The 26,745-nt window shown below is 39.8% G+C and overlaps 1 protein-coding gene across 2 annotated transcripts in view; it reads left to right on the forward strand.

Moving 5' to 3' along the window:
* Positions 1–26,745, forward strand: part of PEPD (peptidase D) — a 203,238-nt gene that overhangs the window by 122,297 nt on the left and 54,196 nt on the right. For both annotated transcript variants that reach the window (XM_074551066.1, XM_074551065.1), the window contains 2 exons: positions 18,005–18,073; positions 25,119–25,196. In XM_074551066.1, the coding sequence (XP_074407167.1) occupies positions 18,005–18,073; positions 25,119–25,196 (147 nt within the window). The remainder of the gene's footprint in view (positions 1–18,004; positions 18,074–25,118; positions 25,197–26,745) is intronic.

Below are 26,745 nucleotides of genomic sequence, written 5' to 3' on the forward strand. Positions count from 1 at the left end.
GGGCTTAAATTTCCAAGTTACTTAAGTGCTTCCTTAAAGAACTCCCCTACCTTCTTGGCTATTCTTAATTTAAAAGCCTTAATAATAATGGAAGATGGGCATGAAGAGATGCTCCTGTTGAAAAGGAGCAGCAGAAGTTTGTGCAATCTGTGTGCCATCTTCCTCCCTGGGACCCAGCACAGAAACTGGTGAGCAGCACTGGTGGCTGGGCACAGAGGGCACCAGTTTGGGTGGGGGTGGCTCAGAGGTAAGGGCACAAAGAATCTTCAAAAGGACTGGTCCTGCCTCTGCTCCTGAGCAGGGCTGTGCCATGAGGAGATGCTGTGTGAAGTCTTGAAGGTTTCTCTTGAAGTTCATGGAGACAATTAGCATAAGAGCACAAAATACTTGAATAAAAGTAATTTTCTCATTGCTCGTTCTATTCCAAAGGTACAGTGCTACAGAACACAAACCAGGAACTTCTGAGAGCGATAAGGGGGATCTGAAAATATTGATGGTGAAGAAGAAAAGACATTTCTGTGATCATTTCAGCTCTTCACCAGTAGCTGTTTTGGGTTATTTGAGTTTGGAGTCTTTTTCTGTTCTATATTTTATGGGGTTTTGGTTTAATTTTTGAGACGGATATTGGCAAACAGAAATGGCATTAGAAATTGGCATTAAAAATGAAAGGAAAAAGAAAATCAAATGCTTGTGTGATCTCAGTACTTTTGTTAAACAGGGTCAGGAACTACTGCAAAACATATTGCTTTGATTCCTTTCTTAATATGAATAATACCGATGTCCTGTCTTTGGCTCATGAAAACTGGGTATTTATCCCCAATGATCATGGAACTTGGGTATCTGTCCAATTAAAAGTTATTTCCATTTGACTAGTCTATTTTAAAACAGGTGGCAAAATACCAAATGTGCTAATTGAAAACAAACCAGTGGGAGATTCAGAGTCAGAGCTACAATTTAATAGGAAAATTAAAATAAAGGCAGAAAACACTGGGTCCAACTGCCAGAGTCAGGGTAGAGCCTGGCACCCTGGGGTCAGGGTGGTGGCAGCAATCTGATGAAATGGTGGCTGCAGCCCTCTTGAAGGGACAGATGTGGTTCCATTGAAGCAGTGATCCTGCAGAAGGGTTTGATCTTCCTTTGAAAGTCCAATGGTGGTTATGCAGCTCTCATCATCTGGGGATCCTGCAGATAAAGCTGCTGTGGTGTTCCAATCCTCAGATTATATCCAGCCAGGAATACTCAGTTCCTCCCCCTGGGTGGAGCATCTCCCAAGGGGATGATGTCATTTATCAGCCATGCAGTGACAATCACTGGCCCACTGACAGAGACAGCTCCCAGAGTTATCAGGGATGAGCCATGGAAGAGATAAAGAACACCCCCACCTGCTTTTAACAGCTCATGAAGATGGTGATAGAATACATAGTTTTGGTTACATCTTGCCTTGTAACCTAGGACACCAAAGAATAATTTGATAGCATGGGGAGAAGGAAAAAATGTTATTTAAAAGCTAGTGAACTTTCTAGCAAAGCTGTTGTATTTTCTACTCTCCTACCATGATTTTCTGATTAGTTCTGTGCCAGTCTTCTTTGCCTCACTTGTTCTTGTAGACCTTTGTTGCAGTACCTGTATTAAGTAATTTTAATTTATTATGATAAGCCATATACAGTTTGCAATTCAGCAAAGTCCTTGTCACTTTGCTGTAAACCATCTCATGATGTGACCTAACCAATTCTGACAGCAGAGAGAGTACAGCCACAATGTAGAGTTTTAAAGTTATTTACAGTGCTTGAAGGTCTGTCTGACTACAGTATCCACTTAATCCAGCCTAAATCTAGGAGCTGTCTTCTGGTCCTGCCACTCTGTCTAACAGCTGTTAATAACAGCTGTTCTACTCACCCTGACTGCTGACTGAAAATCTATCTACAGCTCTTGCATCTTAGAGGCAGATCAAAATTGACATTTTTTTATTGATGTTACTGGTTTCTGCTGAATAATTGAGGACAAATAAAAGTAACTGAACTCAAAGTGAAGTGAAAAAGGAAATTGTTTGGTAGAATTACCAGTTCTGTAATCTGACATCTGTAGTTAAATAAGTAGTCCTTTTAAAAATGAAGGTTTCATACGCACATATATATATATGCATGTATATATATATATATAAACATAATTTCAGTACTAACTTTATTAAATGAAGCCATGAGGCAGACAGATCTCCTTTAGCAGTTCCATTTCTTCTTTAGTGAGTATGAAAAGTGAAAAACTGCACATTTGTTCCATGAGGAAATGAATTAATATTGTTGGCTCTTACTGTCCTAAATATTTTACTATCTGTATGTGTATTCAATATAGAAATTCTAAAGCAAGGTTTACATTTTAGCAGATCATCTGGTTCTGATTTACACTGGGGCAGGAGGAGAGAGAACAACCAATAGGTGCAGACTGGGGTTGTGGGTGGTGTCAGCCTGAATTCCTGATGAAGAAAGCTTATTTGGCAACTGCAACAGTGCTGATATGAAGTTCCAGTAGTGGAGGACAAGTATTAAATTAATTTGAATTAATGTGGTGTTATGAAGGACATCTTATTGAAGAAACCAGGATTTAATTTTTTATTTAGTTTACATTTAGTAGATAAAGTTAATTCCATGGCTTATATTTAATATATTTAGCCTTCAGCAGTGCATTTGACTTATTATCACACAACATGGGGATTAGCTGTATAACCATATTAATAAGGTACACATTGAGTGGATTTAAGCCTGGCTAACTGACAGAAGTGGTTGTCAGGAACAAGTCATCCTCCAACACTTGTACTTTTTTCACAAGTGGAGTTGCAAAGGAGATGATATTAAATCTGGCAGTATTGACATCTCAGAAGAAATTTCTAAATCTCAGTAAATCATGTAGATGTAGACCTTTTTTCAAAGGTCAGTAGGTTATCTAAGTGATGGGAATCGAGCAGGAAGTTGAGCCTGTCAATATAACATTTTTAAAATATAAACAAGAAAGAGGTTATAAGTTTAAGAAGAAACAATTTAGACGAAAGCTAAAGAACACTGCACGTGTGATCTGGAAATAATTTAGATGTGAGAGCTTGGAAACAACTGAACATGTCCTCTGTGTAGTAAGCTCTCAGAAAGAGCTAATGAGACCTTTGTATATACAAAGAACAAAGGCTTAATTACCTCAGGGGGAGAGACTCTAGTCCAAGGTAATGTTTTTTAGATGTCTCACTGTATTATTTCTGTGTGGAAAGTCACAGCTGATGTCTTCTAATGTCAGCTCCATTTTCAAAGTGATGGGAAGGAACACTTCTTTCTTGAGAAATATGAGGGCCTACACACAGCATTATCCAAAAATGGCCATTTTGGTAAATACAGAAAATGCTTTAAGGAAGATTCAGCTTCTGTTGGGGGCTACTTGGGTGCTTAAACAAAAGGCCCCACATGTTTAGTAACTGTTATGGTGAAACCAAATGATTATGGCTTTGAATAGATGACACTGAATAGAAACTGAAGGGTACAGATAAAATATAAATCATAAACAAAGGAAATGGTGAATTCTACACCATTTTTTATAGAATATTTTTTGTTTACAAAAATCAGAATCAGCACTTCTTAAATAGAGAACCAGCTTGTTTTGGCAAAGAATTTTTTAGGGAAGTACTTAGAAGTGAAGTGTAAAAATGCACGTCTGAGCAAACCAATGGGCAGCTCCTAACCACCCTGAACTCAGAGAATTCAGCAGCCCTCACTGCTTCCTGATGCTCCATGGTCTTCAACAATCCTGGTCTTTTACCATCCTCCTTCTCTTGCTCCTCTGCCTGGTGCTCAGCATGAGCCAGATTTTTTGCCTTGGGTTTGTGGAGACGTGTCAAATCTGATGGTAAGAATAACTGTATCCATAGCCTGTTAGTGGGGTTTCAGCATTAATCTCCTCTGTTCTCACTTTGAGAGGAATAAAGTCCATATTTCTGTTTATATCTGCTCAGTTTAGTGAATACAGTGAAAGATGTTTACCCATTCTGCATGTAGGCACCTCCAGAGGTGGTGAAAGGTAGTATGTACTAATGAAAAGGTAATTGCCAGCTGAATCAAGAGGTATTTTGGAATTTTTATTCCTGGCAGAATTAGTGGCTGGTAGGCACCCTGAATGACCTGGTGCAGCCACTCCCATTCCTGTTGCAGAGATTTACATGGCAAGAAATAAGAGTTGAGGATTTCTGTAGATCAATCCACTGCTGCTTGGATGTGGCCTTGGACTCTGGGACATGGTTTGAGGCAGTGTGACTGTGTAGAGCTTTCTCAACCATCTTTGAGGATGTGATTTCTTCTCCAGCAACATCAGCAGGAGGCACAGAGGAGTTTGTGGGGTTAAGTCTGGCAGACACAGTCCTGCAAGTGCTGCCTCTGGGTCTTGCTCTGTTTTTCTGTGTGCTTTCATCTTCCTGTAGGGAGAAGGAACTGGGGTTGGTGGGCAACAAATCTTCTGTGTAGAGAGAACAGATGATGTAATTTTGGTGCAAGAGCTGGACTGTGCCTCTCCACAGACACTTCTATGGGCTCTTCTCTGCAGTTTCAAATCTTGACATAAACAGTTTCAATCTTTAAGTAGACATGCACCATCAGGACAAAATTCTTTTATTCTTTTACAGTTCTAGACATCATGCTGTTAGCTAAGGACTGGAATTCTTGTTTTGTTTGCTGCTTGTAGAGGCTCTGCCATGAATGGAGTAACTGAAGCACTCTCAGAGTTTCAGGCATGCAGTGAAATGTTAGGCTCATTTATAGTATCTTTCCAATCCTTACAGCTTTAATTCTTTCTAATAAGATCAGTAGATCTGCAGAAACTGATGAGCACCAAGTCAGGCAATTTTCTGTGTGCCACTTGAAAGCAGGCAAATGGATTTGTCAAGCCTTGTGTGACAGCTTGAATTGCTGAAAGTTGTTTTGAGGGTGTACTTTCCCTTCACTTTCACCCAGATGATGATTTGTGCTCTGCAACATGGATTAAGGGAATCACCATCAGTATTATGGATTTCTTCTTGAGACTGCAAGAGCTTAAGAGCTGTTGGAATCATCTCTCCTGAATGCATTTCATTTTGTTCCCCAGGTCTTGCAGTGGTATTTGTTTTCCAAGTTGCAGATTGTCTCCTTAGGAGTTGCAATCAGTTAATGTGTCTTTAAAGCTTTATTCTCCTGAGTTCAGCTTTGCAAAACTCTCTGCATGAGCAGAAAACCAAACCATGCACATGGGAGTTTCCAGGACAGCATGGAGGGGGTGTCTCTTGATATCACTTTCTACTTCTGTTGTGTTGCATTCATTTTAATTTAACTTGCTGGGATGTCAGGAGATTGTTGGAGACTCAACAGATTAGTCTGGACACTTTTTGCCATATAATGTTGAAATGTTGATACATGTTTTCTTTACTCAGAGTCTTTTGCAAAGACTTATAGGTCCTCTCTCGATTTTTACAACAGATATTTCATAGCCCCAAGAGTAGATCCTTGGAGTCATCTATCTCAGGCTTGGCTCTCAAAAGAGTAATTCCACTGGATTGAAGAGGCAAGTGTTTGAAATTCAGGAGACTATAAAATTGATTCTTCCATAAAGAAGTAATTTGTGGTAAATGGTGTAGTCCTCTGGACAGCCATTCACTCATTTTATGTGACTGGGACCCTTGAAACATGGTCAGAAAGATTAGAGAAGGACAACCCTGATCTGTTATTTATCAAGCCAAGAAAACTTTCTTTTTGACGATACAGCATCTGGAAGCAGACCCAGCCCAACACCATCTTACTCAAGGCTGCTGGGACCAAGGTAAATGCAGTTTTAAGAAACATTTGGATAGTGTTGTGAAGTTTGCTAGAAGATTCTGAAATACTTTACCAGCTTTTCTATATTTAGTTGCATGTTCCCTGCTGAGGAAGCAGTAAGGCACTGTGTTACTCCAGAAAGCATGTGGGAGGGAGATCCAGGCAGGGTGGCAGGGATCTGAATTCTGGCAAGGAGAATTGTCTGGTGTGAGCCTTCTCCAAGAAAGTATCCCCCCAAGAAGATGTTAGTCACTCTCAGGCGACAGCTGCCATTTATTTATGTGCTGTGTCCTTGTTCTGGCAGTCTCTGTGGACTGAGGAGGAAATCAGAACACTCACTGGCCAAGGTGCTGCCTTCAAACAAAAGCAGTTACATAGTTAGCATTTAAATAAAGCCCAGCATTAATTTGAAAGACAAGCTGTCAATATATATCTGATTAGCTTCTATCATAATTCTGTTTCTAGTATTGGCCTTATTACTGCCCTTCCCCAGCGCTTCTAACAGCTGAAATATTTCTTCTTGAATATTTCATCTTGTTTAATATTACTGTGTGTGCAGTCCTTAGACATGTTTGTCCTTGGTCTGACAGTGCCAAGGCATCCTGAGAGGCAGGAAAAGCAGAGATGTGGGTGGGACAGCAGTGCTGTGGGTGACGCTGGTTTGGGCTCTGCTTGTCACTTTGCTGCCACTGCAGGGCTCCTGGGGACAGCAACCAGGTACCATCCATAGTAAGCTTTGAGGCATGGTGAGTTTGGAGGAGTTTTGGATGAGTTAGAGATGGGACTTTTGAGTGGTTTTTGATGATGTGGTTTATTTGTTTGTTTTTTACAGAGGTAGGAAGGGTGGGTTTGGTTTACATCGACATGGCATGGTTTAGAAGGTTATAAGACTCTTAGTGGTAAGGCTTTTTAAGGAGTTATTGATTAATAAAACACTGATGTTTGTATGATGATTTATGTTTTTGACCTAATCTTTAAATATTTCATTTTATGGACTCATGCTACCGTGTAGGTTTTCTTAGCTAATTATGTTATGGCACACAAACCTACAGTACTGCATTTTAATTTCTTTATTTATCTTTGTAGCTATTTTTTAGTATCTTAAACTCTAAAACTCTAAACTGTATTTAGCTTGTTTCTGCTTTAAACTATAAATCTACATTTTTATTTTTAGCACTTAAGTTTGGAAGCTTTTTCTAAAGTCTCAGATTAAATCCTGTGGTTAATTTAAAGCTTTGGCTTAACAGGCCTAAAGTTCTGAGAGTTCCTTGCATTTCAAGTTCAGATTGTTTTCTCTTCCAGGCAGATTTAGTGCAATCTTTGAAAAAGTGATGAGTGTTCTCGATAAACCTTGATAAAGCTCATTGCTACATCAGCATTTGTTCTTGTTAGATATGAGCCCTTAGATATTCCAAATGACCTTCTCAGACATGTTCTTTTGAGGAGATCAGCTCATATACTCTTCATAATAAACTGTTGTTATTATTTCATCAGAATAGAAATTGACAATGCGCTTTGTAAGGTAGTAAAATATATTCTCTGCCCCCAAGAGCTTGCTTATAAGCAGAAATAGTCAAAAATGGAAATGAAAGGATAGGGTTTATGTAAATCAAACTAGGCAGCAGCTCAAATCTTGTTTTGTAGTTATTTCAGTATTTGTATGTTCAGTGACTTCATGATAGATGCCTGTGATGAAAACATCTTAACCATCACAGTGCTTTAAATGTTAAATGCTTTTAGAGAAAACTTGAAATAAACTGAAATTCCAGCAATTTCACTAACATATCCAAACAGTAGAAATCAACATGAAAATTCAATTTTAACATGTCTGAGTTAGAAGAAATAACATCATATGGCTTTTTAAATATTTGTAAATTACAATATAATGGGTAAACAGGATTCTCCTACAGAGTTACTGGTTTCCTTATGTCACATTCAGATCACTGCAAGCAGTGAAGCCATAAAGCAGTTTACAGTGATGTACAACTACTTGGAACATGGAGAGCTTAGAAACATGTTTAAAACCTGTAATTTATCACATTTTAGTTTGTCTTAGGCAAACAAAATCTATTGCAATAACATGCAACTTTAAAGGTTGAATTGCTGTGGGATATTGAGTTTTCCTGAAGAGCTTTAGAAAGATTTGCACTGCAAACTGCCTTAGCCATAGTAAAGAACAGCTAAACTTTTATCACTGTCACATTGATAAGTCTCAGCCTCCCATTAATGCAGCCATGGCATTATGTTCACCTTCCACCCTCCCCTCCCACATGGAGGCAAGGGGATGCCCTAAAGAAATGCAAATTGATGGCTCCTCCAGTAGCTAAAGCCTGTCTTGGCTCTTGTTGTTTCCTAAAATTAGGAAGGAATTAAATAGGAAAATTGGTTAATTGTCACCTTCCCTAACGAGCAGGCTTTTAGTGGCCTTGTGCTTTGAGCTGAGGAAACTTGAAGACATGCTGGTGCAATAATAAGGATAAAGCATTTCTCTTTATTATGGTCAGTTACTGCTAATCTCCTTTTAGAGCTTTAACAGGGATTTATAGGGATTCATTTGTGCTTTAGATTTGGAGATAATTAAGTACCTTTCTGCTGCAAAGAAGAAATGGAGAGAGAATTGGCTCAAAGCTAGAAAAAGATTCCTGTACTGTCACATGTATTAAACTTCCTTTTATTTGGTTGTCACCCCAATAGGAATGATTAGTGGGTTGTAAAGAAAGAAAATGTATTGCATTACATCTATTAAAGCATGTTTTATATGTAACAGTAATTAAAATATAATTGAAATCATGAGTTCTTCTAATTATTGGCTTTACATAATGCATAGTTAAAGAGAGAGCATCTATAAATGTGTCTTTTTTACACATCCAGAAATGGTTTGCTGGCAGCATTTTAATTAAAGATGGATTAGCTAAAATGCAGTTTAATCATTCTGTCATCAAAGGATTTAGACCTCGTTAATTAGCTGTTGATAAATAGGTTTAAAGTACAAAAAATTTAATTTAAAATATGCCAGTTGTGATCTAGAATTATTAAAGCTGGAAATGGAGCAATGAGTCTCAGAAAGATCTGTGCCATCTCTTTCCTTAATATTAAATTAAATATGAAATGTAGGCCAGTGCAGAACTTTGTTCTGCCTTATTAGTAACGGATGTGATTCCAACGGGTCTTTGGAATTGGGGAAGAATTAAACCAGAGACTCTTTTTAATGATCATTGCCTTGCAGTGCAGCACTGGGATCCATTTTCCATTTATGTATTTAGTAAGGACTGAAAACTATTTGAAAAATCCTTCTGCTCTGGAGAATGGATGGAAACAAATGCTGTTGAAGGGTTTCTAGCTCCTCCTTGCTGTAGAGGTGTAGCCATGATATTTTATGAAAAATCCTTTCCTCAGGATTTTTTCTCCTGAGAAGCTGAGAGGCCTCAGGAACAAAAGGTAAACAATGGTTATCTGGTGCTGTGGAATGCAACAGGTGCATCTGGGATTGGTCTCATGTGGTTGTTTCTAATTAATGGCCAATCACAGTCAGCTGGCTCAGACTGTCTTGGTCAGACACAAGCCTTTGTTATCATTCTTTTTCTATTCTTAGCCAGCCTTGTGATGAAATCCTTCCTTCTATTCTTTTAGTAGAGTTTTAATATAATATGTATCATAAAATAATAAATCAGCCTTCTGAAACATGGAGTCAGATGCTGGTCTCTTCCCTCACCCTCAGACCCCTGTGAACACCATCCCACAGAGGAGCAGAGCAGAGGAGCTCTCTGCGTTGGCACAGCCAGGCTGGCAGAGGCAGAGCAGCGAGGAGCACGGGCAGTGTGGGCTTAGCATGGCACAGGAGCAGCTCCCACCTTGTCCTGTGCTCCTGGTGCCAGTGCTGAACCTGCCAGTGCAGAGCAGGGAGGTGACCCTGTCCCTGCTGTGGCTGTGGCTCTGCAGGCAGCAGGAGCTCATTCACATCTGCTGGGTTCCATCCCCTGTGGCTGCTCTAATCACAGCTGGAATTCCAGCCATGGCCTGTGGGAACCCAGAGCATCCCTCTGGCTGTCCAGGATGGCCAGGACCCTGCCAGGGGCTCAGAGACCCTGGCACAGAGCCCAGAACACCTGTGGGTTTGATTGTGACCCATGGAGCAAATTACCAACCTTAGATGGAGACCAGCAAGGCACAACAGTTTAGGTAGAATGATAGTGAAGATATCATGGAGTGGAAAAGTCAATTTTGGGGTTTTTGGTATGGGGGTTCAGGAGGCAAGATGGAGGGAACTGGGCATGTCCAGCCTTTCTGCTTCTTCTTCTTGGCCTCCATCTTCTGCTGTGATGGTGGCACTTACAGATTGGTTTAGAGTAGAAGCTCACTGTCTAACACAGGTGATAGGTATTGGACAGTAATTGTAAACATTGCACACGTAGTTTTTAGTATAAAGCCATAACACTGCCCTGGGGGCAGGCAGAGTGCCTCTGTCTGTCTTGCTGAGGAGACCTCAGCTGGACAGAAGAAAGAATTTTATAGATAAGGAACAATAAACAACCTTGAGACTGAGAAATGAAGAGCCCTGACTGCTTCTTCAAGGGCCAGGCTGGGGTCACTCTGATAAGCCAGAGACCCCAACAGTGTCCATGTCCCACACTAGGCAGGCTTTGTCTGTCCATGACCTGAAGGGTTCCTGGCCTGGCTGGAGGGGGAATCCTCACCTATGTCCCTGTGGCAGCCCCTGTGCTGGGCTGGCAGCTCTGCAGGAGCCAGCAGAGCTCACACCTCCTGCTCTGAGCCTCTGCCTACCAAAAACCAGGGGAGATAGACCAGACTTACAAGTCTGTCAGAGTTGACATTAAACCTTGTTATTATGAATATCTTAATCATTTCAATTATTATGAAATTACTATGAAGTATGAATAGTAACTGTATTTCAACAGGATTGATAGTTCAAGATTTCAGTAGTGTAACAGTCATAATATTTGAATCCACAATGAACTGGGTTTTGTACAGATGAATCAAACACGTCTGACAAATAGGTGAATTTTCTGAGTAGAGTTAAAAGAGTTTCAGGAAAATAGTAATTTGACAATCATACCTGAAGACATTTTTAAAAGGCTTCTAAAGTGTTAATTTAAAGATTGACTTATTGAAAAGTGGTATTTACAGAGCATTCTTGGTAACTGTCCTATCTCTAGGGTACCCATTCTGTTGTCTTGCCAATCTTCTGCAAAAGCAGCAGCTGAGTAGGAGGTTACAGCCTTACATAATCATTGTTTGCATTTGAGCATTGCTAATGAAATGGCTTAGCTGAACTCCTGTGGAAAAGCATAATTTGAGGAATTTTCAGAGTCAAAGAGATATGGCACCAGTGTAGAATCAGATGAAAGGCAAATCAAGGGAGAGTGTCCATATGCACTTCTTTAAAATCACATCTTTGAAAGCTCTTGTCCTTTCCTCATACTGGAAAAAGAAAAAAATTGGACTAAACTCCAACAGTCCTCTTAGAAAAAACTTACATCACTCTGTCTGGAAGGGAGAAGGGGAGATTGCCCCACATGAAATCTTAAAGTGCTGCAGTATCAGAAGTCATGTTCTCTGACTCAAAAATCATTCAGAAATTCTAGATTTGCAAATTGATGGGGGAAAATTGTCTTCATGTGGAATAGATAAAAGGAGGAGCTATGAAATTAAAAAACAAAAAGGAAATGTCTCTATGTCTGAGGAAAATGCAGTTCCTGATTCTCTAAATTCTCCAACCCATTTAGCTTAGACAAAAAGATGAATTATCAGCTCATGTTATATAAGCTCTTCAGTTATTCTTTACATAAGACAGGTAATTTATAATTCCCAATTATGCAATTAAAATGCTAATTACCCCTCACCTAAACTCTCTGTTCTTGAACTGATATTATCAATTACCTTCAATCATTGCAAATCATATATGACATATGTGACAGTGCTGAGTTCTGTATTATTTATGGACTTTCTGTTTCGTGTGTCTCTGGTTTCCAGGCAGTATTAATGGCTTTACCTTGATGGATTTGGCTTCCTGAAGGAATGGTAATTCCTTCTGATCTGTGTTGTTTTGTATCTTAAAATATATCTGCATTTTAGGGTAATCTTACCCTCTGTTCTGCCCTGAGCTCTGGCTTGTGATCCATTTTAGTACAGAGAAGTAGCACACTTAGAAATCCCAATTTGAATTATTTATTACAGAGGTGAGCCCACTTACTTCTGTGCTGCTCCCACACAGCTCTCCCTTACTTCATAAATGTTCTTACTGTATTTACATTAAGGTACTGCCAGTTTCCTCTGTTATACCTGCTTGCCAAAGTTACATTTCTTCTGTCCCTGCTGAACTCACACAACATTGGTCCACTTTTAAGGTTCTACTATTATGTAGCAGTTGCTGCACATAAAGAAAAATTACTTATTTAAAGAAAACACAGCAAAAATGAGAACAGAATCTAGCTGTTATAATTCAGAGGGATCAACATTTTTAAAAAAATTCATATATTATTTCTGCTTGTGTATGATACAAATTAGGACAATTGTAAATAGAGATGCTTCAAAGTGTAGCTCCTGTCAGTATCTCTGGTTGATAGCAAGCTTCAGCAGCTCTCCTCTCTGAGCATGCAAAATAACCCAGCCAGGGATTTTAATCTAAAATTTTCATTAGGAGTAGTGTAACCAGTTAGTTTAAGAAGTCAATGCACACAAGTGGTTTTATTTCCTGTTGTTCATGGATTTGCAAGTTCTGTTCTAAACAATTTCCAGGCAGAAATCATTAAGTGTATTGTCTCCAAGGTGAAGAATAACTTTGCTCATCTGCTCATTGTGCTATTTTTCTTGTTTGGTTGCAAGTTACTAATCCATTGTTTGTTCATTAATAGTAAGTTGGATTATTCCTCCTAGATTTCTCCACTCTATTTTACCCTTTTGCAATGAAGTACTGACTTTTTGTTGTTGTTTTTGTATTAAAACAACCTCAGAGATGTTTTGCAGTACTGCTGTGTGCTGTTGTGAACTAAATGAAAATAGGATTAGATAGGCTAAGCCTTTAAGCATCTAGTTGCCCATGGAAAATAAATTACATTAGCAGAGTAAGTAGGTTAACAAAGAAAAATGCTCTGTTTTTAAGAGCCTCACTATGTGTAGTGTGGGATTAAAGGAAGCACTGCTCACCTTGTTCCTGTATTCACTGATGGGATGTTACTGACACCTTGTCTTCTTCCTCTGAGCATCTTTCAGTCTAGTTTGATGTTAATATAAATGCTTTACTAATCATTTGCAAATTATAATTACTGTGGCTCAACAATTTTGTGGGGTTCTGACTTTATAGCTTTCTTATGTGGAGATTTTGATGTGTCTAAATGATCAAAATAATGGTCTCAATCCTGGTATAACTGGAGAGATCAGCTTTGAAATATTTGGCCTTTTGTGAATGCTTTAGAAAGGCTTTGGATTTTAGCCTGTATCATGGCTATGCTTCATATTTACACCATACAGAAACATAATGGCATATTCCAGTTGAAATTCAAAAGCAATTTACTGCACAGGTAACTGATAGACACTCACATCTTCCAATTGTAGTCATAAAAATAAAAGAAGGAACTACAGAAAATCCTCCAAGTCCTGTCCAAAACTCCCTTAAGTTACTGTGGTTTCCAGTTTATAGTTCAAACCCTCCTGCTTGCATTTCAAGGGCTATGTTCAATCAATACTATTTTTGAGGCATACAAAGGTTTCTTTTTATTAGGAGGCAACTTTCTCAAATATCTTTTCAGTATAAACCCCATAATGAGATACTGACCTACAGGTGTCCTTGATCTTCTGTACTTGTACTCTACACAGCCTAAATTTGGGGTTTTGAACTACCATTATCCACAAATGTTCTAGATGCAGTACCTGGCAGTCATGAACAGGATTATTCAGAACTTTTCTCTCTCTTGTCAGAAACCTTGGGATGGGTAATTGTCCCTCCAGGTGATGTGCATGTCTCATTCTGCACCTGGCTGCAGTTCCTGGGGGAGTGGGACCATCACAAGGTCACTGAGGAATCTGTTGGGCACTGTTACAGAAACTTGGCAAGGATTTAAATGTTTTTTGCTCAGATATTCTTGCTGCTTTTAGTTCCTTCTGTATCTCTCTTTTCTCCACGTTTATTACGTTTTCTGTAATTGCATTTCTTACCGGTTTTGCAAGATACAGGTCAAAATGCTCAATTGGATTTTTATTTAAAATTTGAACCTTTTTGATCTAGAAGTGTCTTGGTTTCAGGAGTGAATAGCTGAGAAATGCCAATGTTGCTTTTTTATAAAGCTTTATAAAAAACTGACATTTGAGTTATATTTCTTATAACTCAAGAACAGCTGATGATAAGAAATTAAATTAGAGATTATTTATGTACTTCTTTTAGAAATAAAAATAATGCTGCTAAGTGTGCATAGATGTGTTGTATTCTAGTATGAGAAAGAACTGAAAATAAGCAAAATATGGGAGCAGTCAATACAGATAGTTCTATTCCTCCTGCTTTATCTGTCTTTATTCTGCAAATTCACTTAAATTAGGACAACTGTTAACATTAAACTACCTTAGTTAATGTAATTTCCATTCATATCACACAGATGATTGTAATTGTCAGTGTGCATTAGCAGTAGAAGCTGGACCAAAGATGACCATAAAACACAAACATCATTGTCAGAGTGATTTTGATAATTAGGCACAAGCACTGTTCATAGAAGGTTTCACTTTAATGGTTTTTTGGGCTGGTTTGAAGTTGAGGCTCTTTAAGCATTATGGAGATTTGTTTGGCTGTATGCAGTACTCCATAGGATCTGAAACACAGCCAGTAGATCCTTATTCTGTTATTTCTACTGGTGAATAACCCATTATTTCTGAGTTTTCTTCTCTCCAGTCAGCACAGTCAGTGAGACAGTTGAGTCTCAGCAGAGCAGTGGGGTTAATATTATCTTGTGCCTCAGCAAAGAGGAGAAATTCACTCATGTCATATTTACCTGAGTTGATGGTGACTAATACTTGGGTGTTTTTAGATTGATGGAAAAAACAGTGAGTTTTTAAAACTGCCTTAACTCTGTATATTGTCAGTCAATGAAAATGATGGTTTTGGCAATAAAAAAATACCACCAAACCCAGGACATTCTTTTACACAGTAACAACAACAAACCAATTGTGTCCAAAGCAACGCACAGCCCATGCCAGCTCTAGCAGAGCTGTTGCATTTACAGGTGACATGTGACAATTCTCCAGAGGTTGGTCTGTGTACACTACTGGGGCCATCCTTCCGTGGTAGGTGATACACACACCCTCTGCAGAAACACTGCACAAATAAATATGGCATGAAGCTTTGAAACCTGTGCAATGAGAAGAGGAAGAGCTGCTTCATTTCTGTGCCTGTGCTGGTGGCATTAGAAGCTCAGGGTGAAGCATAAAACTGACTGAACACACATCTCCTCCAATCAAAACCACCAGGAGAAGCTCAGGATGCAATATTTGCAATGGATGCAGAGTGCCAGATTAAATTATATTCCATCCAGCTATTTCAGACTCTGTACTTTCATGCTGCTCTTCTGGATGAAGATTCTTGCAGACAGTGAAAATCTTGGTGTGATGAAATCAAGTTCAGAATCTGCATTAACTTCAGTGGGGCTGGGACTTTACCTTCAAAGTCCTGGTACTTCTCTAATTCTACATACTAGAATTACTAGAATCTACATTTCTAGCTTTGAAAAGCCAGCCTGTGCCATCTTCTTTGTCACTTATCCGTGCCATATCATACAAGGATGTTGGCTGTCTCTGATGAGAATTTTGGAATTTTTTTTTCCAATTGCATGAAGTCATACCCTGAAAAAGTAAATTCAGAAAAGTGATGTGAATAGTTTTACTAGCAGGAAAATCATCAGCTGGCAAAGTTATACCATCATCAGCTCAATCACACAGATGGCCCCTTCTGTCTTAGTCTTAAAAGGAAGTCTATGATGTCTGATGAAAACAGAAACAAAGTTCAGGCAACAGCTGGATTACGCAATGCGTGTCTTAATTTATTTATTGCTTTTTACTGCTAGTCAGGGAGAACTACAAGAGGTACTGCCATTACTGGCTGCACAGTTTCATATTAATTGCAACTATGAATATGTGATCAGTTGTCATAAGGAAAAATAAACCTTGCTGTCCTGCATCACTGATGATGCAAAGATATTTAGGACCTTCATATTTCATTTTTAAGCTCTTTATAAGGTTACTGGAAGTTGCTGTCTAGGGGCATAGTTTATCCAGTCATTTAAGGTGAAAGGTTAATAAAATACTCTAAAAGTTCCTTCCTAAAGTGTAACTGTACATATATAACAGTAAAATTATTGTGCAAAATGTTTCTGTAGAGTGTCTTTTCTTAGAGAGTAAAGCTTGCCTGCAAGCAAATGTTTCCATATGAAATGTCCATTTCTGTGAAAGGATGTCTGTGTCAGAAAAAAATGACAGTTTAGGTGATACATTTTATCAGCTCAGTTCAGTGATATCTCTGCTGGATTCTCACCATGTCAGAGTTTCTCCTTACCTTCTCTGGCATTTCACCTACTCATTGCCATCATTCATTTGTGGGCCAAAACAAACTTAGTGTTTTCTACCTTGTAAACCACCACAGTATTTTGAACAGAAAAGAGATCTTGTAAACAGAGTGTCCTTCTACTGAGTCTCTAAATGGAGGCTTTTCTTTTTTCATATGTGATTAATTTGTATGTTTTCTTTTGTTTCTCTTTAAATACTGTCATTTTGTGTAATTTTAAAATCCAGTTTAGATTTACAAGCATGTAATGTCTTTAATGTCTTTTGAATTTGAATTGTGTTCTGTGGCTCACTGCTGAAGAAGGACAAAATCACAACATCTCTATTCTTTGAATAGCACGATTATCATTCTATGTTAATGAAATTATTTCAGTATTACAAGAAATGAGGTTTTGGAATTCATTCAGTATTACAGGGAATTGGATTGTAACTAGAGCATATTTCAAAAAGAATAAAAGGATCCATGATATGTGCTTAGCTCGTAAAGCACCTAATCCTATATTAATTGTGCTTTGGGCAAATCTGCCCTCATCTGAAGGGGACTTTGACAGTGAAGATGAAAATATTGTAATGCTTTTTAAGGCCAAACAGCTCCTCCAGCAGGATGGCAGTGAAAGAGGAGTTCCACAGGCTGCTCTCCCTGCCCTTCCCTACCCAAGCACACACAAAAGCAAACAATGTTGTGTTGTACTGTCCTTTATAGGCTGCAGGAGACTTGGCCTCATGTTATCACAAGATCTTCTTGCTCTTGGGATTGCGTTTGTGTTAATTTTTTTCCCCATGTTTGGACAGGGAAAGATCAGAGAGGTATTTAGGTACCACAGTCTGAAATTGAGTAAGTCTTAGGTTTTCTCTGTGTGTGTTGTGCTAGAGACAAGAGAACATGAGAGTGTCCATCCCAGCCCAGCTTGTGATGCAGAAAGGACCTGGTTAATGTGAGGGGAGAGCTCTGCTGGCTGCTCTGGAGAGGAGGGCGAACAGCACAGGCAGATGCAAAGGGTTAGGGGATATTTAGTTCAGCTTCCAGCAGAAGGTGTCTGTGAGGTGGTAAATTGAGAGGACTTCTGCTGAAATTATTTTGAAGAGCTTTGACCAGTCTGGCAAGCTCCTTCCTCTGAAGGGCTGGTTGGACTTCACTTTTCTTGAATCTACATGACATAGATTGAGGGCAGCAGGATTGGAATGGTGATCATGGATGTGATTGTGTGCCTGAAATGCAGCAGTGCAGTGTTTTTCTCAATTCCACTTTGGAGAGTTTGGCCAGCTTTACCAGCTTCAGCATTTTACCTGTTACCATCCTGTTTGTTCTGTGGCCAGATGAAGTCTCTTGCCAGCAGTAATTTCCCTTTTGGTGTGGAGCTGTGAGGAAAGCAGTTGCCATTTGAGGTCACTGAGCTGCACTGGAGCCCCTCTCTGCTGCAGAGTTGCTCAGTGGCTCTGTGGAACTCACCTGCAGCTCTGCAGGGCTGCTCAGCTGTGCATGGGGGGCAGGTGGAGTGTTCAGCTGAGCAGAAATAGGCAGAGACTGGGGATTTCCACCAACACAGCTGTACTCAAGCAGAACTTGTTTTTCTACCTGTCTTGGGGTGGTTTGGCAGAAATCAATAATTGGCACCTTTGTTTCTTTGCAGCCTGTTCCAGCACTACTGCTACGCTCGAGGGGGCATGCGCCACACCTCCTACACTTGCATCTGTGGCAGGTAAGAGGATGATTTACACTGAACTGGGCAGGCTTTATAGTCAGCTTCCCCCTGGGTATTTGTAAAATTGGTCCTTTTAGGTATATCATGTGTTTGCAAATGCACCAGAGTGAGTTCTGACCTGTTTTCACTGGAGAAGACAAAGAGAGGTAGGTGCTTGCCTGTGTCTCCTGAAGACATAACGTGGCAATAGAGTTTGCTGCACCCCAGAGGTTCCCCAATGGCCTCTCCTGCTGCTGCCAAGATCATGTTTATGCTCACCCCTGTGCTGCACTTAGCTTTTTTATTAAATGGCACCATGGAGAGGGGCTTTACAGCTATTCTCTGTTGCTCAGAAATACTTTATTTGAAATACACCTTAAGTGTATTTCTTATCATCTTCAAAATTCTTTGTCTCAAAGATTAGGATGCAATTGAACTAATCTCTTTGGAATTTGGAATTTTTTGCTCTCTCTGCTTCTTGCTGAACAGCTAGTGTTGAAGGTTACTGTGTTTGGGAAAGTAGTATAAAAGTTCTCCCTGCAGTTGTAGAAATGCACAAGAGAACAGTGTGGGACACATGCTGAAGAACAGCTGTGTGCTTCATGCAGAGATTAATCTTACTTAGTGGAATTAATCTATCAGAGATGTATGACAGTGAAATGAGCCATATATGTTGGTATATATGTTCCACTTGTTCTGCTGCTACTCAGAAACATTTGCCCTCCACTGAAGTCACATACACTTACAAAAGATAATTTTTATGTTAATGACAATAATTCTATATTGCTTTGAAGGTAATAAGAACAATTAGCACCTTCACTTCTTTCTGCGGTTTACTCAATTGCTTATTTGTAAATGCAATTTTCCAATTTATATGCAAAATTGCAGCAGGAGCATGAGCAGTTTTATGGCAAATTGTGTATCTAAATTGCCTGAAAAGTTTCCTGGTTTAAGTACCATTGTATAACTTGAGAATTAACATCCCAGTGAAATGAGACTCCATCTCTAAGCTTTTGTCACAGACAGTGATGGTGTGATTTTCCACAGCCATGCAGACTGCACATTCACTTAGGGTGGATCAGAACCTGTGCTGCAGGATCTGCTTTGGGGTGCTGGTGGCCAAATCACTTTGTTAAACCTATAGAAATGCCCAGTCAGTGTTTGTGTAGTGGCTCCTGGTGAACTGTGGGACTGCAAACCCAGGACCTGCATTACACCCAGGAGGAGGAAAGCTCCAACAGCAGCTCAGAATTGAGTACAGACAGGAGCTCCTGGGTGTCCTGTCCTGCTCTGCAGGGCATGGGGGTGCAATTAGAGCTGCCTCTGAGCTTTTGGAGGATTTAAATCACAGAGGAGGGCTGGCCTTGGAATGCCATATCCAAACAACATTTTTTTGTTAGCACCTGCCGTTGTATCCTACCACTAGAAGTACAGACAACCTGATTAAAAAAAAAAAATAGTTACATGAGATAGCAATTTACAGACTAAAGTCTTTGTATTCTATGTTCTCACTATGAGTGATGAAGTAAGAATGAATAATTTTAACAGTTTTAAGCTAGCTCCTAATAAATGAATGAATTCAATTAACATAGTAATGGCAAAAGTAACAGACATTTTTTAATACTGTGAAAATGTCATGCATTGTAAATATTTCACTTAACTACATTTACAGCTAAAAATAGCTTTTGCAATTAGGATTTTTGAATATTTTATTCTATTCATGCTGAATTTTATATTTTCCTGAACACTTAAAATGGGCATATTTTGACAGGATCTTTCCTTTTTAGATTACAGGCCTGATAATATTTTCCATAGAAAATAATAATCCTTTTAAATAAAAAACAAGTTTGTTATTCTTTTTTTTTTTTTTTAATATGCTGATTAAGCTGGAAGTCAGGAGCAATCAATACAATATTTCAGTGCAGAAATAAATCACTTGTCATGTGATGGGTGCATTTAGTTATTGCTGTCCTGTGCAGTGTTACATTCTTGAGGAGATGCTGAATGAATATTTGGTGTGACCAGAAGTGCTCAATGTGTTGACTGTTACTATGAGAATAGTAACACACATTGATGAGTGTGACAGGGTGTTACCTTTTGGGATCAGTCCTGAAGTCAGTGATAATTCAAAAGCTGCCAGCTGGGGAGTGGTTTGGAGTGCAGACCTCACTGAGTGTCATGGAGGGAGAGTAGGAACATTTGTTAAGCATACTTGGATATTTTTGGCACTCATCTACAAAGTGCTGCTTCCAAATGCTAATGAATTATTCACTGCAGTGTCTTAGGATACCAAGGAACCATTTTTACAAATGGGAAAGCAAAGAAAATCCATTCCCATGTCCTGGTGATGGTGGGGTGGGTGGCATCCATTGGGAGCAGAGGTTCCAGCTGGAGGTAGGTGGTGGTGGAGGCATTGGTTTCTCTGGAACCACCACAGAAGCCACCAGCAGCTGCTGCTCGTTGCTTTCTCATCTTAGAATCAGGTTCAGATCTCCTTGACTGATGTCTCTCATCAGGTGCTATCAGCCATCAAGAATAACCCTGTGCAATGAAATGTCTTCTTCCATCTGAGGGTTGCCGTAAGTGAAGATTTTTGGACCAGATTAGGTCTTTCTTTAACTTCAGTACAACTTTTTTAGATTTCGTGCCTTAGACAAAAAAGTGGCAAGAAGGGTTAATGCTTTCTTCTGGGTTGATTCTATGATGATTTAAATCATGATGGAAACAAGTTCCAGTTTTATTCAATGGTCTTTTGTTTTTTCTTTAGATGTTCTTATATAGAGCTACTAGCTACACTTTTTGTAGTGCTTGATGTTCAGCATAATCCTGTTCTTAAAATATTGCTGATATTTCTCCTCTTTTTTCTAATGATTTGTTTTCAGGGTGCTCTCTGATCTCAGATGCATCTTGGGGGATTGTTTTCCTTTGCTAGTAATCAGAATCTCTTGCTACATTTTGCATTCTCAGTGGTGTTAATTTGCACCTCTTCTGCTGCTTTGTGCAATTCTTTCTGGAACTAACATGTCTTTGACACCAGTTAGAAGCAAGTTATTAAAGGAATAAAAATGGAACAAAATGGAATAAAATGGAATAAAGATGGAATAAAAACAGGAACCTCTTGGAGGTTTTTTCAGATTGGCTGCCTGAAGGTGAGCATTGGCAGCCTCATGTGTGGTGATTTTCAGAGCTGCTGACCAAAAGGAAGGCAGTGATGCCAGTGATCCTCACCTCCCACAGTGCTTCATCATGAACTGCAACTTGGCACTGCAGTGCTAGACCTTGCAACTGCTGCCTCTTGGAAAAGAAAGAAGTAGCTTCGACATGAGGCTCATTTGCTTTCATTTGCTTGAGTGATAAAGTTCTGGAATGGCTGCCTAGGGAGGTGGTGCAGTCCCCATCCCTGGGTGTGTTTCACAAAGCCTGGATGTGGCACTGGGTGCCAGGGTTTAGCTGAGGTCTTGGGGCTGGGTTGGACTCCTCATCTTGAAGGTCTTTTCCAACCTGGTCATTCTGTGAATTCTGTGCTTTGCCAGTGGCTGGGGGTTTTGTTTGAATTGTTTTAAAGCCACCTTGAAAGGCTTACTGAATCAGTGTGAACAATTTCTGGCTAACTGTAGCATTTACTTTGTGGGTACACATCATTTCTGCAGCATTCTCCAGAAGCATCTTCCTGCCTTCATCTCAGGACAGGGGTAAATGCATCCTGCAGGGGAGATTGGATGTGCACCTCTTAGCAGGTTCCCACTGGAGGTTTCCATAGCTCTGTCCTAATTTGGGTCAGTAGTGCACGTGTGAGTCAAGCTCTCCCACCCATCCTCAGCTGCAGGGCCTGCCCAGAGCCAGGGATCAGTCCTTCAGTGCACATGCTGGGTTTGTTTTGGGTGAGAAGCAGTTGGGGAGCTTTCAAGAGCAGGTTGGCTCTGCCTGGTTGCTAATGGGTGTGAGCTCAGGGTATCTGCCCAGAGCCAGCCAGGGGAGCAGACCCTCTCATGCCAGTAAATCCCTGAAATGCAGATGGTGTGCAGATCTGGTCCTCAGCACCAACTGTGCTCCCTGTGCTGAGATCCCCTGTGTGTGACAGAGCCAAGATGTGCCTGGCAGATCAGGAGCCTCCAATGCCAAGAAAGATTGTGCCTGCTCAACGCTTCACCAACGGTGCTGAAAAACAGATCCTTCATGCAGCTCCCCTCACAGTTGGTGCTGAGCCTAACAGAAATATTTTGTAAACTAAAACCTTTACATTAAAATGTGCAAAAGGAATCCCTCATCTTTGTATTTGCAATGTGTTTTGTTGAAAGCATTTGTGCAGTTGTCAAATGTGAGTATATGACTTATTTATGCACTGGTATGGTGTTTGTCACTGGGGGTGCCAGCACATCTTGATAAGTAAACGAGCTGTCTGCAAATACATAAGCATGGACTCATGTCCTTAAGGTTAATGATAATTTTTTAGAAGTTGATCATAAATATATGCATGTGATGTTTGATTCTCCTACTTTATCCCCAGTATTGGAGGGAGATAAGGAATAGTATTTGCAGCTGAAATCCTGGCAAACTGCTGTGGAGTGTGGATGTGCACGCCAGCTGTTGGTTGTCGTAGTTGAGATGGAGACAATACAGACAACACACCCCATTTTCAGAAGGCTTCAAACTGTTTTTATTATAGCATGGATGCTTTTTATACATTCTTACAAAACTCATAAGTTTACACTTTACTTTTTGGTCAGAAGAGACAAAGTGCTCATTGGCATAGGCAGTTGCAGGTTTCTTTTATTTATCCTTCTTTCTTTCTTGGTTTCTGTGTCAGTGACCTTGGTAGAAAATTCTTTCAGGGGTAAACATGGATACTCTTATCAGACTTCTCTGTGGCTCACAGACGGTGCTGTAAAACCTCTTCCACAGTTGGTGCTTTTTATTATTTCTTGTGTTTTTCCTTACACACCAAACAATGTCATGCAAGGTCATTCCAGTTACTTCCACATGCCATCATCCCAAAATTTCAACCCTGCACCTGGGAAGCAGATCCTGAGGCAGAGGAGCAGTCAGGGGCAGGAGCTCTGCCCCCCTGTCCCCTGCTGGGAGAGCTCAGCTCCCACTGCACACCCTGCCTGGCACAGCACACCTTTTCCTTTCATTGCACTCCATTGCTCTATTACAGATCTTTTCTTCAGATAGAGAAAACTCATTTTGAAAGTGTCCTGGTGTGGAAAATATTCCACCAGTGCCCAGGAGACAGGACATCTCAGAAAGAAGTTTATGTCTGTCTTCATCTTGTATACAGGTTTTCTGGGTCCATTTTTAGCTATATGCACAGCTGCAGAGGTTCTCAAATCCAGCATCCAGCCAGTTCTGAAACTGGGCTTAAACCATTGGACCAGCATCACAAAATGAATGTGTTGCAACCTTAGTTCTTAGGGCTTTTTAACTCTTGATTTAACAACTTTTAACTGTTCTAATTTTTTCTGTTTGGAGTGTGTATAATTTTATGAAGCACACTTTGTATCAGAAAATCCCTGTGATTCTGAAATATCACCTTTCACTGTCTTATTACATAGTTAAAAAACACTTAACAATAAATACTTACTGCTTTCAAAATATCAATGTAGAATTATTCAGGTTGTAAGAACCTGCTGAGATCCTCCAGTCCATCCATGAACCCAGCAGTGCCAAGTTCACTGCTAAACTGTGTCCCCAGGTGCCACAGCTGCATGTTTTATTAAATACTTCCAGGGACACAGTCCAGCCATTTAGATAGGGAGCCTGCAGAAACTTACTGCTTTCTACTCCATAATCATTGTTTATGAAATTATTTGTATGACTGATGATCTTTTATCACAAGTACTTCATGTGTCTTGAAGGTAATCTCTCTTTGGATACAGTGCATGCTCACTGTTTTTGTAATTGCACACATCACAAGTCTAAGATGAGAAGTGTGTCAGATGTCACATTTGCTCCAGACACAACAAAAATTGATTGAAATTGAGCCTCAGATTCCTGACATCCAAGATACAAAGCTGTTCCAGCATCACAGCTTGAAAGAACCAAATTTGAGCAGGGTGACCAGTGAAAGGTTTTGATTAAAGCTGAGGTACAGACTGGCAAGTGAGCTGCAGGGGTTGGAGAGAAGCTGCAGTAACCCTGTCCCAACATGGGTATTTTTGGGTGTGATGTAATTCTTCCAGCTTTTTTGAAGAGAAAAAATGAGAGCATCTATCTGAGGAGAACAGTAAAAGAAAAATAGGTAGAGCTTGAGATCTTTATCAGCCTTTTAACTGACATTTTATAGACCCAGAGGAATATCAGTAGGCAAGAGAGGATGCCAAGGCCAAATGTAGGTCACTTAGTGGATCATGGAACTTCAGAAGAACAGAACAAGTGTCCATCCTTCTCTGGGGCTGTTTTATTCTTGTGAATCAGCAGTTTACTCTGAAAGGTTTCCAGGAATAAAAATCTTTTCTTTGCAATGTGATTTTTCAACAGCAGGTGAGAAAAGTGACAGTTTTAATCCCTGCTCCTGCAGCTGGCATTGTGAGCTGGGAATGTTCCCCAAGCAGTGCATCCCTCCAGCAGAGCCCACCTGTGGCCATGCCAGGGGGGAGCTGGAGCTGTTCCCTCAGACAGCTCAATTCCTCCTGTCCCAGTGATTCCTAGAGTGTTTCAAATGTCAGATATTACCCCAGTGGAAGTTAGCTTGTTTTATGCCTCGGACTGTTTAACCTTGAATAGGGAAAAAGAGCACTAAGTAATTTAAAAAATAAAAACAACAACAACAGCAAAACCCATCAGAAAATAATAAATGGGTGTAAACTGAAAAATTACTTGCACCTAATTCTTTTCTTTACACTGTTATGGACATAGGAAATGTTGATCTGAGCTGTGCCCAGCTCTGCAGCACAAGTGCTGGGGTGGTTACTGCAGCCACACAAGGGATTGGATCAGCTCTCACAGGCTGCTTTTTGTGTGAATGCACTGATGCTTACAGAGCTCCTTCTTGTGTCACATGAATGTGTGTTTTAATGTTTCTTCTTCCACTAATTGTGCTAATTTTCTGTTTGCCCATCAGTGGGGAGAACTCATCTGTTTTGCACTATGGCCATGCTGGAGCCCCAAATGATAAAACTATTGAAGATGGAGACTTGTGGTGAGTAAAGGGTTACAAATTGTTTGGTATTTTTATTTTGCTACTGCTGTTTCCATACAGGAATTGTACTCTTAGAAAAAGGATAACTGCATACTGATAAAAAGACTAAATCTTTAAAATAAAAGGGAGCTTTGCATGCCAGATTATTCTGGTTTCTTCCAAAGGTCCTGTACATCTGCATCTCCAGTTGAAAGGGAGGAGATATTGTTTCAAACACTTCTGAACCAGAGACATTTAGAACTGAGTTTAAGAAATTGCTGTACTCTAAGTACAAGGGCAGTTACAAAATTTATCATTTGAGTTTGCTCTTGGACCTCAGATCCAAACCTCATCTCTGGTGGTGGGGTGGAGAGTGCTGACTAATTTTAGAGAATTGCATCAAATTGCAGAATGGATTAGATATTACAAATGCCTATGTGCACACAGACACCCTACATGATACAGAGATTAAAATGTGTGAAGAGATCAAACCCAGTTCAGGTCAGGGAAGGGTTCTGTGATGTGCCAAAAACTCCCTATAAAATTTACTTAGAGTTTAGTGATGTGTAATACAGCTGCAAATCCCATGAAGTTTTCTCTATGTGTACTCCATGTCCACATGTTTTGCAGTATCACTGCAGGTGAGGGCAGAGTGAATGGGAGCACCAAATACATTCCCAGAAATTGAAATACTATTTGTCTATTTGCCTATTTGTCTGATGTGTAATATACAAAATCATAACTTTCACGCTTCACCTCCAAAGACATGGGTCAAAACACCTTTGTTTATAAAAATGCAGAACTAGTTTTGGAGGAGTTAATCACTGACATGCAGTGGAGGAATTGTATAGAATTACCTTTGTAGCCTGTGCAGGAGGAGTGTAGGTATGTATTTTCACAGTGGAATGTAAATACATGAAGAAAAGCAAATTAGTATTATCATTGATAAGCTCAAAACCAATTATGGAAAACAAATTGAATCTCAGAAGTTAAAAAATATACCTGGTTGGCTAAAGTTCCAGGCACATCTTCAGGTGCTGCACAGTGAATGTATGGAATTACAGATAGGTAATTTCTTTATAATGCTGTAAAAACTTTTTTAAAAGCTTCTTGTACAATAGTTTATGTATTATCTCCATCTGTGGTTAATATCTTACTAAACCCATCAAATACTAGAGTTAATTTATTGCAGGGCAATAGTTTTGATTTGTGATTATGTTGTGTTTGAGTAGATAATATGCTATGAGCATTTTTTGATCAGGAAGGACAGACTAGCATAAAAGTGTATCAGCTGTGTCATTCAATTAAATTTCAAAACCAAGGTGTGTAGCAAACAGGAAATCTCAGCATGTGTTACTGAGAGCAGATATGCCACAGAGCATTATCATATCCCACATTTAAAACTTAGGTCTTTAAATGGTGAGAGAGACCTCAGGGTGAGGGGTGTGTGCAGGAATCTTTCACTTACAGTCCCCAAGGACAACTTAGTGCATGGCTGTAGTCCTCCTTAAACCACAAGAGTTCATACAGGACTCTTTGCAAACCCTTCTTTTCTGCAGTACTGGAAAAG

The sequence above is a fragment of the Zonotrichia albicollis genome, chromosome 13 (assembly GCF_047830755.1).
Source record: "Zonotrichia albicollis isolate bZonAlb1 chromosome 13, bZonAlb1.hap1, whole genome shotgun sequence".
Classification (NCBI taxonomy): Eukaryota; Metazoa; Chordata; class Aves; order Passeriformes; family Passerellidae; genus Zonotrichia; species Zonotrichia albicollis.